At 36.9% G+C, this 19,135-nt stretch overlaps 2 protein-coding genes across 2 annotated transcripts in view; one reads left to right on the plus strand and one right to left on the minus strand.

Annotated features, from left to right (window-relative positions):
• SERPINE3 (serpin family E member 3) overlaps positions 1-15,984 on the plus strand; it is a 30,952-nt gene extending 14,968 nt beyond the window's left edge. The window contains exons 5-8 of the mRNA XM_032402621.1: positions 1,198-1,298; positions 11,828-11,914; positions 12,416-12,499; positions 14,914-15,984. Of these exons, the coding sequence (XP_032258512.1) occupies positions 1,198-1,298; positions 11,828-11,914; positions 12,416-12,499; positions 14,914-14,957 (316 nt within the window). The 3' untranslated portion in view covers positions 14,958-15,984. The remainder of the gene's footprint in view (positions 1-1,197; positions 1,299-11,827; positions 11,915-12,415; positions 12,500-14,913) is intronic.
• A 417-nt stretch (positions 15,985-16,401) lies between these two features.
• Positions 16,402-19,135, minus strand: part of INTS6 (integrator complex subunit 6) — an 89,819-nt gene continuing 87,085 nt past the window's right edge. Inside the window, exons 17-18 of the mRNA XM_032403087.1 lie at positions 18,183-18,276; positions 16,402-16,554 (exon numbers count right to left, since the gene is read on the minus strand). Coding sequence (XP_032258978.1) covers positions 16,461-16,554; positions 18,183-18,276 — 188 coding nt within the window. The 3' untranslated portion in view covers positions 16,402-16,460. The remainder of the gene's footprint in view (positions 16,555-18,182; positions 18,277-19,135) is intronic.

Below are 19,135 nucleotides of genomic sequence, written 5' to 3' on the forward strand. Positions count from 1 at the left end.
CCTTTTTGGGAACCTATTCTAAAACATATATTTATGAGAAAATATGATACTTCTGTTTAAAATATTAGTCACATTGTCTTGTATGGCAATGAAGATCTTTGATATTAAATGGTCTTGTCTGGTATTTTTACTTTCCTACAAGTTCTGCATAGTTGATAGAAAAAGATCATCTAAATTCCATTTCAAACTTTTTTATTTTCAAAGAAAAATAGTGTGAGCAATCCTTTAAAAGGATCCTTCAACAGTAAAATTTTAAATGCCTTGCCCTTGAAGAAATATTACAAAGTTGGTGTGTTGATTCTTCCTGCTCACAGGACTTATTAGGAAAACCAAAGCTTTAACTTGCATTCCTTCCCTCCTGTGCATCAAAGACACACACTGCACACAGCAAACACAAAAATATGTCTTATAAAATATGAACATATTAAATGAGACCGTCTATTAATTGTCAATTAATCAACAGCTTCTTTTCTGCACCTACTATGTGAGACGCCTCACGAGATGGGAGGTAGCAAAGAGTAGACGCCAGCCGCACATGCTCTGCACTCAGACAGCCTTGCTTTGTGTTGAGTTCCACCACGTATTCATTACGTCATCTTGGGCAAGTGTCTTAATCTCTTTAGGCTTCAGTTTTCTCATCTGTAAAATGAGGATAATAATAACATAGTTATGTGAAGATGAAATTAGATAATCCACATAAAACACTTGTCATAGTGTCTAGCACTATTAGGAAATAAAACATTGACTGGGATAGCCTCTCTTCTCAAGTAGTTTATAATGTCATAAATAACAGTAATAGGAAGCAGAATATTCCATACACCAAAAGAGCAGGACAAACAAAGTGTTAATGGGGCCTTAGCAACCAAAGGACACAAAACAGCTGGAGAGGAAAGGAGAGGATAACAATTGAATTGAGCTTAGAGGAAATGGTAGTCATGGTAGTAACTCAAAGGCAATCAAAGGAGATGGCGTGGAAAGAACAGCAAAAGCAAAGGTTTAGAGGTGGGAGCGAGCCCTGTGTGGTCAGACTAGTCAGGGGGTAGGGTTTATGAGAAGGAGCAATGAAAAATAAAGCTGGAAATGAGGCTGGAGATCCCTGACTTCCAAGTTAGGGAGTTTGGCAGTCATGTGTTGTATATGAAAATATTTTAAATGAGATTTTTAAATGAAAGTTGATGGTTTGTTTTTGTTTTTTAGATTCAGGATCCAAAATCATTTCAATTTAAAAAGCATTTTAAAGTCTTGGGGAGTCACCGATCTTTTTGATCCACTCAAAGCTAACTTGAAAGGAATTTCAGGTAACACTTCTTTTTTCAAGCTTTTTGGCATTGTGCTTGGGGGCAGCTTTGTCATACTTTGATTAAGGGATTTTCATCTACAGAGGCTTCAATGGTACGGTCAGAGTTAACATTATTTAAAAGAATAAAGAAAACTTTGCTTTATATAAGAATATGTTGCTTCAGAAAACAGCCAAATTTGGGTTGGACTTTATGGGGGAGGAGTGTTTCTTGAGACCTCTAAGCACTGTTTTTGGGGACCACCTTCAGGGTGAGGTCAATGGCCATAGAACACAATATAACTCACTCTCCCTCTGCCTATCATGACTGGGAGCATGCCAGAGAGAGTGGTGCAATAATAGAGCTCTTCATTCTGACCTCCCACTGTCATGCCAGCCTCACAGTCACGCTTTGTTTCTACCTCTTCCCTCTCCCTCCCTCCTTGTACCATTTCTGTCCTCTTCTCATAAACTAACCTTGAAACTTTCCCTCACCCATCCAACTTCCTTTCTTCAAATTACTCATGTACCTGTAATCTTGCCCTAAAGTGTTCTCCTTTCCCAAGTCCGTATTAAATTTCTTTGCCCCTACTAGACACTAATCAATAGGAGCTGTATTTGCTTATGATCTGAGAGGGAACTTACATCAAATATTAAAAAAGAATGGAATGCCAAAACCTTATGTTCCAGAATCTTCTCAGAAGCCATTAGTTAAACTATTGCTAACTCCAAAGGCTCAGGTTTGTTTCTGCTCTGGATAGTAATACATTATCTGTATGAAGATGATACTGTAGCAGGTATTTTAATTGGCCTTGAGGCTTTCTTTGCCTGATGAGCATCAGAATCTCCATTTTAAATGCTAGAACCTCATCACACAGAGTTTTCTAAAGCTTTGCTCAAAATCTTATTAAGCAATCACATACACACACACACACACACACACACACACACACACACAGAGGAATTTGGTCCATAAAATCAGTCTTGGCTTGTGCTTTAGATGTAACCAGACAAACTAAATGGCAGTTACTTATCAAATAAAGCACAAGAGAAAGGATCTATTCTAGAGTGTTTAAAACCCACCAGCGCTGTACTCATTACCCAAACATGCAAAGAGATAAGCAAAGCAATAGTCACGTTTGGGTACAGCACCCCCAACAATGCTTGGTGCACAATGGATAGCCAATAAATATTGTTGACTTGGTTGAATGACTCAACCAGAAATTTTCCCTGGTGACACAGGCATAATCTGACACTGTAGGGAAAAGAGGAAGACTAGAGTGAAAGGATCAGAGGTCAAGGAAAGAGGAAGGGATAAAGAACTTGAGTGAGCTCTATCTTTAATAATGTGCAAAATCCAATCACAGTGTCTTTCTTGTGACTCCAGAGCTAGGCTAGAGAATTTCTGTTGTTGATGATGATACTATTCATCCTTTGATCATTCTAGTTCAAAACTTTGGGGCCATTCTTGACCTTTTCTTCCACACCACTACATTCAGTTAATCACTGGGACTCACTGATTGTTCCTTTATAGTTCTTAATCTCTCTGCCTTTGTGTCCTGGAAGTACATCTCAAAATGCCATTAATCCTATGTCCTCAAATAGGACTGAGCTTGACCCACCCACAGCATGCAGCTCCCCCACTGATGAAGACTTCCAAGACCCATAAGCTCTCTTGACAAACTATAACAAGCAATCTAGTTTAGAAAGAACACTTGTTCATACTTTTTTATAATGCAGTTAAAGTCTATGTAGATTTGTTCAAACCAGCAGAAATACAGGCTCATGGATCTAACTTGTTAAATAATTATCGAGCAGTTAGCATGTGCCAAGTGTGAAGCTTGAATTCATGTCTCTTACTGATAAAACACATCAGCCTTATCTCCCATAAAGTTCTGTTCCTCTACACAGGGCTCACCATGCAATGACCCAATCCTTGTTTTTGTAAATAAAATTTTAATGAAACAGCCACTCCCATTTATTTACAGATCATCTATGGCTGCTTTCTTGCTACAATGGCAGAATTAGGCAGTTGCAACAGACACCATATGGCCTGCAGTTCTAAAATATTTAATATCTTGCCCTTTACTGATAAAGTTTGCCAACTACAGTATTGCTTTCCAATGCCCTTCTTTAAACATCATCAAGAGACTAGTCCTTCTGTGCCTAAGTGGGCTGTTGACTTAATTATGGAGGCATGGTGACTGAATCTAACAAATAGTTTCATCATTCCTAAAATGAGGTAGCTACCACCCACCTCACATCTTACTTATGGAAATAAAATTCTTTTAACATATAGCAAAGCATCAACAGAGAGCTTGCCAGAAAATAAGTCATCAGAAAATGCTGTCTCCCTTCTTACAATTAATAAGAGGTTACCAAGCAGTTTTGTACTATTGATAGAAGCTCAAACCACAGGGAACATTTGGCCTTTTCTTTCCATTTGGTTCCAATGCCCAGAATTATTTTACTCAAGTTCTTCCCCATTTAAAAGTGACTCGTCTCTTCCTTCATGGCATCAAATCCTTTCCTGCTGCCTGAAAAAACTTGTTCAGTATCATCTCAAGGCCCAATTGAGCCCAGGTTATAGTTTTTCTCCCCAGACATCCCTTGACACTACATGTTATAAAGCTTTTAAGAGTAATTCCAGTTTCACTTACACAAAAGTTACCAGCTGGAGATATATTTCTTGAGCAACCAGAAGGATCAGCAGGCTTTGATACAAACTCATGCTTCCTAATCCAAGAAATACTTCTTTTGCATAAAGTTAAAACTTCAAAGAAACTATCTTATTCTGGACTTTTATAAATGAATAATTAGTTTCCAATCTCTGCTCAGTGAGAACTACAAGCTCCGAGTTACTACAACTTAAATGAGCAAACCACACATAGTTGTTTGGTTACATACTGAAGTTAATTTATGCCACACCAGATGACTGATCAGACCTACAATAGATCATCAAGATGGTGAGATAAGTCATCCCCAACTTCAGTCCCCCTCCTAAGAAGACCAACTAGCCACTGTCCATAGACAAGTCACCACTGTGGAAATCCCAGCACCCAGATGTGAAGCTGAAGCACCCCTCTGAACCACAGAGACTGAGAAGGACCATATTAGAATGGTAAGAGGAGCAGCTACACTTGGACTGCATCACCCCTCCTCCAGGCTGACACAGCACTGCACCAAGAGTATCCTCTCAGGCCTACTATAATTTCTTCAGTGAGAAAAGAAAATCAAGGTGGACGTCCAACTCTTCCAGGGTCGCAGGACACTTTCTGGAAGACCCATTCAGGTCTTGCCTCCTGGGGACAACTTAGGAATCAGATAGAGATGGAGAAGTGGGAGGCAAGGCTTACATTAACCAGCACTCAAACCTTGGCAGACCCAGTTCCTGCCTGTAGCAGTACCCAAGCAAAGACTCCAGCCAGGAGGAATGCCCCTCTGCAAGGCAAGGCTGGTGGCCCCATCTAGCCAGAGAGCTTGGTTGGCAGTTCTGCCCAATTTGGGTCCATAGTCAGTGGACCATACTACCCCTCTACCTTTCAGGAAAGCAAATTCACCGCCCTACCCAACTGCTAGGCATAGTCTCAAGTCCCATCCATTGAGGAAGCCTGACAAGAGAACCCAGCTAGCTGAGAAGCCCATCCTACAGCTCTGCTTGGGCAGAGAGCCTGGCCAGCTGCCCTGCCCAACTGTTGAGCATATACCCTACCTCCACATAACCAATGAGTCTGAAGAATGACCTTGGGCAGCCTTGTAGCCCAGCCCACAGTGCTGCCAAGTCACAGAGCCCAGCCTGTAGCCCCACCCAACTTCAGGGCACAGCTGGCAGCCCCACCTGAACATGGAGCCCAATCAGCAGCACCATCCAGTTGGGAAGCACAGCATAAGACTGCCTGACCAGGAGAGATTGTAGAGTCCCTCTCATAGTTACCCAATCATGGTGTCCAACCAGTGGCACCACCCTGTCAGGGGACACAGCCTACAACCTCATCAACCAAGAGTTGATTGCAGACTTAGGGGCTCAACCTGACAGTGAAAAGGCTGAGTCACTAGCTCTGACATAGCCAGAAGCTCCACCTGAACAGTGAGCCCACCCGAGCAGCCCTGCTTGAATACGGAACCCAACCAGCAGTCCCATCCAGCCATAGAACCCAGGCAGCAGCACCCCACTGCAAACTCAGAGAAAATAGAGAGGCTGGCCCACACAGAGATGATGATAGTAAGCCCAACCTGCCCACAAATTCTACCAGCTGACTGGTAAAGATGTTTCCTTACCAAAGCAAAACTGTAAAGCCTGGAAAAGGAGACTGCTTACTGAAATGCACAGATACCAATACAAAGAAGCAAGGACCATGAAAAATTAGAAAAATATACCATCCAAAGAAATGAATAAAGCTCCAATAGCTACCCTAAAAATATGGAGATGTATGAGCTGCCTGACAAAGAATTCAGAACAATCCTCTTAAAGAAGTTCAGCAGACTACAAGAGCATAGAGACAACTAAACAATATTAGAAAAACAATGCATGAACAAAATAAAAAGTTCAAGAAAGAAATAGAAACCATCAAAACAAAACAAAACCAAGAAACCCAAACAAACAGAGATCCTAAAGCTAAAGAATAAAATGACTGCACTGAAGAATTCAATAGAGAGCTTTAACAAGACTCAGCCAAACAGAGGAAACAATCAACTAGAAGATAAATCATTTCAAATTATCTAGTCAGAGGAACAAAAAGAAAAAAAAAAGAATGAAAAAGTGAAGAAAGCCTGTGGGAATTGGGGACCCACAAAACAAAAAATATACTCATTATGGGAATCCCAAAAGATTAAAGAAAAAAAAGGGAAAGTCTACTTAAAGCAATAATGGCCAAAAACATTCCAAAAATGGGGAGAGAAATGGGCTCCCAGATTCATGAGGCCCAAGGAATCCCAATAGGTTGAACCCAAAAAGGGCTACACCAAGACACATTATAATTAAATTGTCAAAAGTTAAAGAAAGAATTTTAAAAGCAGCAAGAGAAGAAACAAGCAACCTACAAGGGAACCCACATAAGATGAGCAATGGATTTCTCAACAGAAACTACAGGCCAGGACAGAGTGGAACGACATATACAAAATTTTGAAAGAAAAAAACTGCCAATCAAGAATACTATACCTGGCAAAGTTGTCCTTCACAAGTGAAGCAGAGATAAAACTTTTCCAAACCAACAAAAGCTAAGGGAATTTATTACCACTAGACCTGCCTTACAAGATATGCTAAAGGACATTCTTCAAGCTGAAATAAGGATGCTAATTAACACTGAAAAAATGTATGAATATGTAAAAATCTCTAGTAATGGTAAATATATAGTCAAAATCAGATTCTCTAATATTGTAATAGTGGTACATAATTACAACTAATCAACAAATTCAGTAAAGTTGTAGGATAAAAAATGAACATACAAATATGAGTTGTGTTTCTTTACACTAACAACAAACTATCTGAAAAAGAAATAAAGAAAACAACTCCACTTACAATTGTATCAGAAACAATAAAATACTTAGGAATAAATTTAACCAAGTGAGGTGAAATATCTCTACATTGAAAACTACAACACACTGATGAAAGAAATCGAAAAAGACACACATAGATGGGAAAACATCCTCTGTTTATGGATTGGAAGAATTAATATTGGTAAAGGGTCTATACTACTGAAATCAATCCTCAGATTCAATGCACTCCCTATCAAAATTCCAATGGCATTCTCCACAGAAATAGAAAAAAACAACTCTAAAATTTGTATGGAACCACAAAAGACCCCAAATAGCCAAAACAATCCTGAGAAAGAACAAAGCTGGAGGCATCACACTTCCTGAGTTCAAACTCTATTACAAAGCTATAGTAATCAAAACAGTATGGTACTGGCATAAAAACAGACATGTAGGCAAATGGGATAGAATCAAGACCCCAGAACTAAATCCATGCATATACAGTCAACTAATATTTGACAAAGAAGCCAATAATACTCCATGGGGAAAAGATAGTCTTTTCAATGAATGGTGTTGGGGAAACTGGATGGTCACATGCAAAAGAATGAAACTGGACCCATATCTTACAACACTCACAAAAATTAACTCAAAATGGATTAAAGACTTAAAATGTCTGAAGCCATAAAACTCTTAGAAGAAACTTTGGAGAAAAGTTCCTTGAAATTGGTCTTGGCAATCATTTTTTGGATCTGACACCAAAAGTATTAGCAACAAAAGCAAAAATAAACAAGTGGGACTACATCAAACTAAAAGTGTCTTCATAGCAAAAGAAATAACAAAATGAAAAGGAAACCTACAGAATGGGAGAAAATATTTGTAAACCACATATCTAAGGGATTAATATCCAAAATATATAAGGAACACATACAACCTAATTGCAGATAATAATAACAATCTGATTTTTAAATGGACAGAGGATCTGAATAAACGTTTTTCCAAATAAGATATGCAAATAACCAACAGGTACATGAAAAGGTGCTGATCATCACTAATCATCAGAGAAAAGCAAATCAAAAGCACAGCGAGATATCACGTCATACCTGTTAGAATGGCTATTATCAAAAAGACAAGAGATAACAAATGTTGGCAAGGATGTGGAGAAAAGGAACTTTGTACACTGTTCACGGGAATTTAAATCAGTCCAACCATTATGGAAAGCCCTATGGAGGTTTCTTAAAAAATAAAAGTAGAACTACCACATTATCCAACAATTCTACTTCTGAGTATGTACCCAAAGGAAATTAAATCACTATCAAAGAAATAACTGGACCCCCATGTTGATAGCAGCATTATGTACAATAGCCTAAGATATGAAAAAAAACTAAGTGTCTATCAGCAGATGAATAGATAGAGAAGCTGTGGTATGTATATTTTGATGGAATATTTAGCTATAAAAAAGAAGGAAATCCTGCTATTTGCAACAACATAGAAAAACCTTGAGGGCATTATGCTAAGTGAAATAAATCAGAGAGAAAGACACTGTATGATCTCACTTCATGTGGAATCTAAAAAAATCAAACTCACAGAAACACAGAGTAGACTGATAGTTGCCAGGAGCAGGGAGGGGGCGGAGTTGGGGGGTTGGGTGAAGGTGGTCAAAGGTACAAACTTCCAATTATAAGTTCTAGGGATGTAATGTACAGCATGGAGACTATAATTAACAATGCTGTATTATATATATGAAAGTTGCGAAGACAATAGATCTTACAATACACACAAAAATTGTAACTATGTGAGGTGATGGAGGTGTTAACTAATCTTATTGTGATCATTTTGCAATATATACATATACCAAATCATCACATTATACACCTTAAACTTACACAATGTTATATCAATTATATCTCAAAAAGCTGGGGTGGCAGGGAGAAGTGGGCTTGAGGAGAAGAATAGAGAAAGCAACTGACCACAGCCTGGCTTCAGAGGCCATTTCAAATTCTTTTTAGCACTCTCTCTATATATCCGGGGCTGGGTGCTATGTGACACACTCCATCTGTTACAACTAAGTGATAAGAAGATGAGAAAGATAAACTAGAAGCAGATTCTGGCAATAACTGTTTTAAAGCCACTAAATTTGCCAATAGTAAGTAATAATAATTGGAAAGACAAATGACACAGCAAATAATGTTTATCCTGCATTTTGAGAAGCTGAGGATTAGATGTTGGGACATTGATTTACATTTTGCAAATCTTGTGTTTACACATTGTCATTATGAAGACTCTTAAACCTCTTGAGAGTATGATCTACCACACACAAAAAATGATGGTCTCCACTAACAAAGGGGAAAGAGGCACTGAAACAATCATTTGGATAAAACTTGCCAAAGACCCATTCTCTGTTGTACCCCTATGATTCTAGAGATACCAACCAACATTTCCTTACAAGTGAAATCAGATTAAAGAACATTAAGGCAGCTCTTTTTAAGGGGAAATGAAACAAAGGTACAATGTGAGGAGTGTCTATTATTCATTCATCCAACATTTACTGAATGCAATTATGTACCAAGCATTATTATGCTAGTTAGGCAAAGTAAAAAATATTTGAAATTAATAAAACAGCTTCTGCCTTCTAGGAGCTAACAATCTAAAAAGAAAGGTTGACACGAATACTTGTAGATATTACGGAAGAGTGGAGAGTATGCCAGGAAGGAGGGTAAGAAGAATCTTAACACTTTGCTTTGGATATTGAAATGTAAGATAGGAGCAAATGGATTTATGATGGGCTACAGTTTTCCAGAATGCTAATCTGGTAAATCTAGAGACAGGAGATGTTGCAGGTCGTTCCATGGTTAAACATTACATATTATAGTCCTACTGTAGAGATTCACTACAAACATTAGCATATAAGCAGCTCTAAGAAGTCCACTACTAAAAACAAAAACACAAAACTATTCAACCTGCATTTCCCGTTTTAATTAATCATGGATCCCTTTTTATAGCATAGCACCTATAAACAATCTTGGGATTGTTGTTGTATGACCCTCAATGGCACTAAGTAGCTGCCAGCACAGCAGAAGATGAACCCAAAGCAGGAGAATCCCTTTGTGCTTGGATTCTTCTACCTCGCTTTCATTAGTTGCATAACATTTCAATAGCCAGTTGACAAAAGTAAGCAAATAGATCTGTAATACAAGATCAAGCAAGAAGAGAAACACAAACGTACAATGACTCCTGAATTCTTATTTTGATCACAAATGTTGGTCTTCTGAAATGTTTAACTCTCCCCAGAGATAAAATTTAAGAGAGGTGTGGATGCTGGGGCAAGACAGGCCGTGGGTCTTGGCTCAATGGCCCTGCATGTAACTATCAATTATTGGACCACTCCTGTAGTGTGATGGAGAAAAGCTATTTAAATGAAACTCCTCAAGAAATTGTAATAGCCAAGCCTATCTAACTGAAGACTCATTCGTACCATTTGGTCTTATTTTTCACATTGTGTCAAAGTGCCTAGACTCTAACACAACCACATTTCCTGTATCTTAGCTGGTAGAGAGTTTCATAGTGAACCTCTGCTGACTTCACGGACACTGATTTGAAATGTTCAGATACCACACCACAGTAATGAGGTCACAGATAAGTAAAACCTCATGGCCATCAGAGAACCATTATTTATCCACAAAATTCTAATTTGAGCACTGCATCTCATTCAGTTTGCTCAATGAGCTAGTGAAACTATGAATTAGAGAGAAGTTTCTTTTCTAAAAGATCCTACAGAAAAAGACCAACTACTAAAATCAGATCCTTCACTGGTTTTAGGATAAATGATACCAGATGAAAGTTTCCATTGATTTTTCCCTTCCTATGGCCCTTGTCTGGTCCCCTTCAATGATGCTGGAAAATAACTGTTTCTTACAACAAATATAGCCAACTCACAATTTCCTGTGTACCTTATTGCTGCATATCCTATACTTGGCTGGTTTTATTCTCTCACGACATTCATTTGCATCTCCTTGTATGTGCATGAAAAATGCAAAACAATTAGTCTAAGATGAAACAAAGAAGCTCTCTCAAAATACATGTATATTGAAATGATTATTTTAAGACTCATGTCACAGATCCCTTTCCAGTGGCATGCTAGAGTTGACTAAAATACAAGGTGGTGTTTTTTTGTGGCGGGGTGGGGTGGAAATGGGTGCTGCACTGTCAGAAAACCTGCAAATGCCCAATTTCTATTTCTTATCAAGTGTGTGACCTCAGATCACTTAACAGCTCATTCTCAAATGAAAGGGTAGGTATAACTAGCTAAACTTTCTGCTAGTTCTAAAGACTCTTATTTTCCTTTGTTATTAGGTCACGTACCACATCACCGTGGAGAGTAGTTCAAAAATGATTAATGGTTAAATTACAAAGAGCTATCAATTCCTCTAACTTAATCATTCATATTCCCGTTTGCTAAGCTTCTTTGAAACTGTTAGCACACAACTATTACAGTTCTAACCTCTTACCATCTTTGCAGACTTGCCCCCAGGGGGCAAATTAATTGCATGACTGAATGCAGTCATGTAGTATTAGACACATTTTTAGTACATTGAGTTATGCCTTTTAAGGTCCACAGTACAAACCTGTAACTGTCATTTAAAAGTGGCTCTTAAAATGCAGTCCAAGAAAGAATTCAAGGGACATCATCCCAGAAGCTGGCTGAAAAATGCAGATTCTTGGACTCCAGAATCCATTTTGACATGTACACTGACAATTCTTACACCACCAAAGTTTAAAAAAGACTGGCTTAAGGAAAGATTTTGATATTAACTAGAAATTATTTTTGAAAACTACTGAAAAAACAGGGCACAGCTCTATTAATTTGGGGGGGGATTATTTATTAAATTCACCAAATCTGAGGTTTTAAAAGTTACATAAAATATTGCAGCTTAAGAATTTTCCAAATCTCTCCCTAGCTATTGTAAGCAGCATGAGACTGTAATTAAGTTAAGTGCATTCTTTAAAAATACACTCAAATCCTTAAGCTAAATGCATTAAAAATGGAAATAAGCAATTCACATTTTTATTTCCTGGGATTAGGCCAAGATGGCTTTTATGTTTCTGAAGCAATCCACAAAGCCAAGATTGAGGTTTCAGAGGAAGGCACCAAGGCATCTGCAGCCGCAGGTATGTTCATAAAGGGGTCAGCAGCACTCAGTCACACTGCTTGCCCTTATCTGCCTTTGTCAGATTTATCCAGTTCAATCTTCACATTTCTAAACCTTCCCAGTAAAAAACCCCAAGTCCAGATGTGGTATAGCATTTTTTAAAAAAGAAATGTTAACACAGAGCAAAGTTTGAAAACTGATGGGAGAAGAGAAATCCATTTTGAAAAGGATTTGTCCCATCATCCCCATAAACAGGGAATGGAATCCTTCTGAAAATTACCTTTAGTAAGGAATTTATTCCATGAAGTATTTTGAAAATGGGACACAAGGTTGGCTAAATGAATCTTCTTAATTTTCCCATTTGTACCCCCATCATAACACTAAACAATGAAATATCATTAGGATGCTTTTATTTCTTCAAAAATCAAGGGATATAGCTGACTTCATATCCAATTTTAATAGTGACTTTCCTCAAATGAATAGAAAATGCAATGGGATTCTTCTATTCTCTCTCCTGCAGCTCTGTTGTTACTGAAAAGGTCTCGGATTCCTTTTTTTAAAGCAGATCGACCATTCTTCTTTTTGCTGAGAGAACCCGACACAGGTAGGACAGTATTTTTTTGATAGAATTCAGATAAATATGTATCAGCATCTCTCTAGCAACGTGTGTCCACTGTGGCCTAGAACAAGCATTCCTTCTAGCTAGTTTCTATGGTTTCAGAAGCTTCCCAGTTTCTTGTCGCGTATCCTGAGAAAGGGGAGTATTCCATAACTACCAAGGAAACTAATATCCTCCATGTAGTTTTTGACTTCTCCTTCAGCTCATTTTTAGTTGATGTGGATTTTTAAAAATTCAGGCTTCTACTTCTGGGGAGACTTAGAAAGATCATGAAAGTAAAATAAATGATACATCTTGATTTTCCCCCAGTTGTTGCCTTGCTTTCTCATCACTGTAGGACAAAAGATAGTTCCTTCAGGGCACCAGCATATCCAAGTAGTCTTCTGACTCAGCAACCCCCGTATTCTAGTGAATGCACCTGGATTTCTAGTTTTTCTCTTGATCTTTCTCACACTTGCTGAAATGCCACAAAAATCAAGTGTTTGCCCTAGTACTTCTAAGACCCACTATACAATCTCATCAGAATCCAAAGATGGTATGGTACAGGCAAAGCCTGAACACATCAGAAGGACAAGCAGAGGTCCTTTCAGCTTCAACAATGAACAAAGTACTCAAATTATTCCTCTCAATGTTCCCCCTCCCCCCGACAATTATTTATCAGCCTGGGAAGGAAAAGAGATTCTCAGTAAAGAGTTGTTGGCAAGTTGAAACAATGTGTTAAAAAGAAATAGGATGGAACAAGACTAACAAAATCAAGCAAAAGTGGATCTACTTTAACTAAACATCAGGCATTATTTTTATTTATGGAGAGAAAAAAAGTCAAAAGTTAGAATAATGAGAATTACGCATAGGTTTTACACAAATTGTTAAGGAAATACTGTCAACATCATTTTATCTGAGAATCATTTGCATACTGATGTAACTTGTGCTAGAAATCAAAGGAACACTTTTGTGACAAAAAGGATGAAGATAATCATTCACTAGGAAATAATCTATTTTGGGATTATTTGGGGAGAAAAAGTCCATCAACAGAATATATTCTCCTAGGATTTCACCATGATCATTCCAACCCCATGTTTATTAGATGAAATTGTCACTTATCACTCAAAACAGGCAACAGAGAGCCCTCTCTTGGAAAGGATACATGTCAAAAAAATGAAAGATGAAAAAAACGACAGGTTCTACTTCCTCAAGAAACAGAGACAGGACTATAAACGTGAACAGAAAGGTCATTGTCAAAAGCTGATAGCCAATAAAAGATGATGACAGTTAAAAGAGAACGATTTCTCTTTTGGAATTCAACTGCATAAAAATGACGTAAAACCTTTGAACTAGTAAAGGACACACCACTATTTCAATGATCGGAGTTTTCACAACTGCCTCAATAAACAATGAAAATAAAAGGCTAATCCAAAACCAGTTCCATAATCCGCCACACATCTAAATATAGTCCTTGTGAGTTTACTCTTTCTGGGAGGTATTTGCCCACATGATTCAAGGTGGCTACTCTTCTGGTGAGAGAGTGGTATCAAAGAGATAGAAATCAGTCTCAGCCTTCATTACACCAAATTGACAAATCTTACTGTTTAGGGCAAATAATGAATCCATTGACAAATGGGACACATTTGGGAACATTAAGAAAAACGATCTTAATCTCAAGATTACACTGTTGGAGAATATCACTTGTCCAGCCTAAAGCCACCCAGTGATCTAAAGGACCTAAGAGGCATGATATTCCCCTGAAATATACTCCCTCCCTCCCCTTTGCTTACAAGAATTCTATAGTATTTTACTAATTTACTAATATGCCCAGTTTCTTAAAATGTAAAAAACCTGCAAGATGGGATATTAAGCTTGAGTTTCGATTGGTTTCAAACCTTGTGACTAGGTTTTGGATGAGGCAGGCCATAGAGTATGATGGCAGAGAGATTAAGGACAGAAAGAGGAGACTGAACAAACTGTTTCTCTTCCCAACTCCTTCTAGGGTTCATCCCAAAAAATGTAATAAAGGTGAAGGGTTTAAAGGATCATTACCTCATCAGCAATCTGTAAAAGGGAAATAAGAACTTCCTGATAAGGAAAGCTGCTAAACATTGGAAAAGACTGAATCCCTTTCCTAAATATTCTTGTTAAGTATGAACTTTTATCTGAATAGACTTGTAATCCCTTCTATTAATCACAGAATCAAAATATACATAAAGACAATTTAAGACCAGACAGTATATTCTGGATTTTGTGTAGCTCTTGAATTTAGCAGTGACTGCAGGTAATTACCTTAACAATTCCATCTATTAAATGATATCCTGCTTTAAAGGTATTTGTGGAGGTAAAAAAGGTTTAAAGAATTGCATATGAAAATACTATGTAACATTACATTAAATGCCTCTTTTTCTCAACAGGATTTGTCTTCAGCATTGGGAGAGTTTCAAATCCCCTAGACTAAATTAAGAGATCTCAAGCATGTTCTCCACTTTCATCTATGCTTTTCTTCATAAAAAGTTACAATTGCATTCTGCTATACCCTTGAAATTTTAAAAAGCCTCTGCTAAAGTGTAAAAAGATAAGGGTATGTGATTTTCAAATATTATGAAACTAAAAGTCCATCAATTTTACTATAATTTTATAAATTTATTTTGCCCTCTCTTAATCTAAATGTATTTTAACCTTCATTTCTACCCAAAAGCACTACAAGGCACAGCAGTGATCTATGAAAGGTGAGTGAGTGAGTCTGGTCATAGGGTCATGTCCTCAGTGAAGACACGTGAGGTCATGTTGGACTGAGAGTGGACAGTGAACAGTGTTGGTTGTTCCTTATCCTGGGTAAGTCAGGGGAAATGCACAATGAGCGAAGTCATCTTAAATGTTTGCTTTCCATTTAGCCTCTAAACAAAATGGAGTTTATATGTATAAGAATAGCAGAGGAGAACAAAGAGATCCCCTTTGAACCCCCAATTTGTTGTGGGACTTTTGTAAGCATGGCGTCAACCTGCTAAAGACTAGACATTTCAGAGTATGTGATGCCCCCCAAACTTACAACTCCCTAACTAACAGCTTCAACTTAGTGCCATCCAAAATCCTAGTGAGAAAGGAAAAAAGTGTTGGGATTAAAGAAACCAGTATTAAAGATTTTTGCTTTTAAACAGCTTTTAAAGTGTCTGCCTATTTGCCCCAGATACCGTCATTTCTATTATCTAGGCAGAAATGGGAATATGTTGGTGTGGCCAACAAAATCTAAGAACATAGAGTAAGAAGACAATGCAGGTTATGTAACAGGTAATTACAGTTAGCTTTAACAAATATGAACTTCAAGTGGTGTATTTTTCCAATGCTTAAAAAGCAAGGCCTTTAAAATTCCATTACCCTTAAGATGGTTTTAAATGATTTTAAATGTGATTATTTCCTAAACCACACAAGAGTAAAATAGAGCATTTATTGATGGAATAACAAAAGTGCTTTTCTTAAATATTCTTCAAAATACATTTGTACAACTTACAATAATATATCCAAAATAACTGTATATACAAAACATTACCTAGTTTTAATGTATGTGCTTTTTTCCCCAAAAATTACAAAGTAACTTCTTTTTTATTTTTTTTTGGCAAAGTTCAACCTTAACAGAGGTGACAATTTTAAAGGTTGGTTTAAGAAAATAGAACCTGAGGGAAATTGACACGCAAGAGTCAATGACAAGCAAGAGATCTGGAGGAATATTTTTAGTTTGTTAAATAAAAATGTGTTTTAGAGTGATATTTTTCACATTACAAAAATAAACCAAAATGAAGAAAAGGTCACTGTAAAATGATGGAAAAAGGATCTGTAGACTTGCTCTTAGTATTTCAAATAGCCAACAATGCATGTCAAAAAATGAATGCAAGATCACAACAGTCTTGTATTTACTTTGTATTTGGAGAAGATAGTGAAATAAGTGGCCACATTCTGTTTTCTTTTAATTGCTATTAATATGGTTGATCTGATTGGCTCTTCGATGAATTTCATCCAAGAAGTTCTCCAGTTGTTCTATTAGCATTCGTTTTTTAAACCTGTATAAAAAAAAATAAGTAATAGCGCTCTCAATTTCTTTTTAATGGATATAGATCAGTATAATTTTGTTTCGTTTTGTTTTTCAAAGACAGAAACTGCCTTGGGAAGATTTTTCAAAGGAAAATGAAAATGAAAAAACAACTTTATGATATATAAAATTCACTGGAAAATAAGCAAATTATTTTATCAGTGCAGAATTACAGTTTGTTCCTAAAACAAATAATCCAGGCCCAGGTACAACAGAAGCAAGTTATCTGTTCTACATCCAAAAAGAAAAACAAAAAACCCCTAACATTTACAATGGTTACAAATATTCCAACAAAATTTGGACTCCCAAAGCAATGACTCCAATAGCTTCTGATGCTTTTTAAAAGTTGAATGTTGAAAGGAATGTGAAAAAAGTATGAATATAATCCCCACAAAACAGAAGAAGAAATGAATAGTTGGATGGTAGCATTAAAAAACCCTTGAGTTCTACTATTATAATTTGAAAGCTAGCAAATCAAGGATAATTAGATATCTGTGATATAGGTTATAGCAAACATTTAAAGTTCAAGTGGTGACTTGAAATTTTTTTCACTAATACGTAGAATAAAATTGCATCCATCTACATAAATACTCATACTGCTGATGCTTTTTAGAATATCCAAAAATGCTGTCCAATCTATACCCACTTCCTCTCTACTTGTAAATTCATATGAATAACCACCACAATATTACACATCTCTCTAAAAGGTGGCAGAAGTAGAGGGCAGGCACCAGGAATATAGCTAAATCCATGATGAAGTTTGAGTTGATAGAATGTTACATAAAGAAAAGAATAGGTTAAATACTCAAAATAAATAACATGAAAAGTTATGGTCTTATCTTGAACCTTCAAAGTGGCCTATGCTCTAGCCACTCCAAAAAAAAGGAAAAAAATTAACTGCTCTATCTAAAAATACCTTTATGCGTAGCATGGAAGAAACTGGGGGACTATTGGAGGGTCGGTATATTTAGAAGGTCAGATAACACTAAGTTTTCTTAGAATACTAAAGAAGTCTTAAAGGAAAAATAAATGTTTCTGTACTCCCTAAACTCATACAACTATGCTTTCCAGTTAATTGCACTTCATAGTTACCCTTCATAATCTTGATCCACATTCTTTGTATTAAAGTACATAATCCTGGGCTACTGAAGCAATCAGAATAAGGCCCATTTGTCCAACTCTGCTCCCCTTAATTACATGTTTTCCTACGTACAAATGAACTGCATCCAAATATTGTCTTTCAAGGTTATTTCTAATCAATGATTAATATTAACTATAGTCCAAATATACAAAGGAGAAAAATTAAAGGCTATTAAATATAAAGACCCCCAAAAAGCCACAGAGTAGGATAAATGAGAATTATGCAAGTATCTGTAATCTGTAGGGAGAAAAGGTCCATAATTGGTGAAGAATCTGTATGGCTGTTTTTTGCGTGAATTCTTTCAATAAACTAAAAAAAAAGAAGAAGAACTTATATACACACGGGTGTGTCATATATATGCATGATACCATAAGTACAAAATAGAGATTATTAAAATACTGACTGTAATCTGGGGACTCATTTCATAATCATTTCAAAATGTGCAATAGATTATTTACCTTGATGCTTCTTTAATGACATTTTGTAAAAATATTAGTCTTGTTTGTAAACTGCCTTGCACATGCTTCAGTAACGTGAAGATTCTTTCATATTCTTAAAACAAGAGAAGCAAAAAAAAATTAAGTGGCTTTTCTACACACTCTTATTCAATATTTTTCTACTGCAGTTTACTATATCAAGATATACTACAGAAACCAAGACATTCTTTGTAAAATTTTCACCACTAAGAATTTTATAATACATATATTTCATCATATATCAGCAAAGATAAAATAACATGTAAAACTGCATTCTTGGTAAAAGTTCCCATGAAGATATCAAACATAAAGCTTAGAAAAATAAGTGAAGAGCTTTCTGATAGTGCCACTGAAAAAGAAGCAAGGCGCCTCCATCCTTGTAATTCAAATTCTAAACTACAGTTCCCATGGTAGGGAGGGGCAGATGGGGGAGGGGGTAGATGGGTACGAGTGCTATTTCAGTTTCAAGTTTTCACCTAAAACCCTGCCAAGGACTATAAGCCCCTAAATGGCAAGGGCTGTCTTACCCACTTCTGAACCACCCGTGGGTCACTGTATCATCACAGCAGGTGATTTGTCAACATCTTTTGAATGAATGCCAATAATATTGAAATTTTATCCCACAAAGTTCTTTAGTATTCACGTAACAGACAGATTTTATAACTTCTGTTTTTTGGCCTAAACACATCCCTGGTCACTATCATAGTTTAAACCTTAAAGGCAGTGGTAGACACTATGCCAGGAACTTCACAGATATGAAGTCATCTAATATTCACTCCATCTTTTTGGGTTTGCTGCTACATTCAATTGCAGTTGCTATGTAGAAAAATACTCAGGACTCCAGGTTCCTGTCATGGTAGGAACTATGTGCAATTTATCTATGTGTTCTTTAAGCTCTGCTCTCAGTCCCTCCTGCTTACCATAACTACACTATA

This window comes from Phoca vitulina, unplaced genomic scaffold (genome assembly GCF_004348235.1).
Source record: "Phoca vitulina isolate PV1807 unplaced genomic scaffold, GSC_HSeal_1.0 scaffold5, whole genome shotgun sequence".
NCBI lineage: Eukaryota > Metazoa > Chordata > Mammalia > Carnivora > Phocidae > Phoca > Phoca vitulina.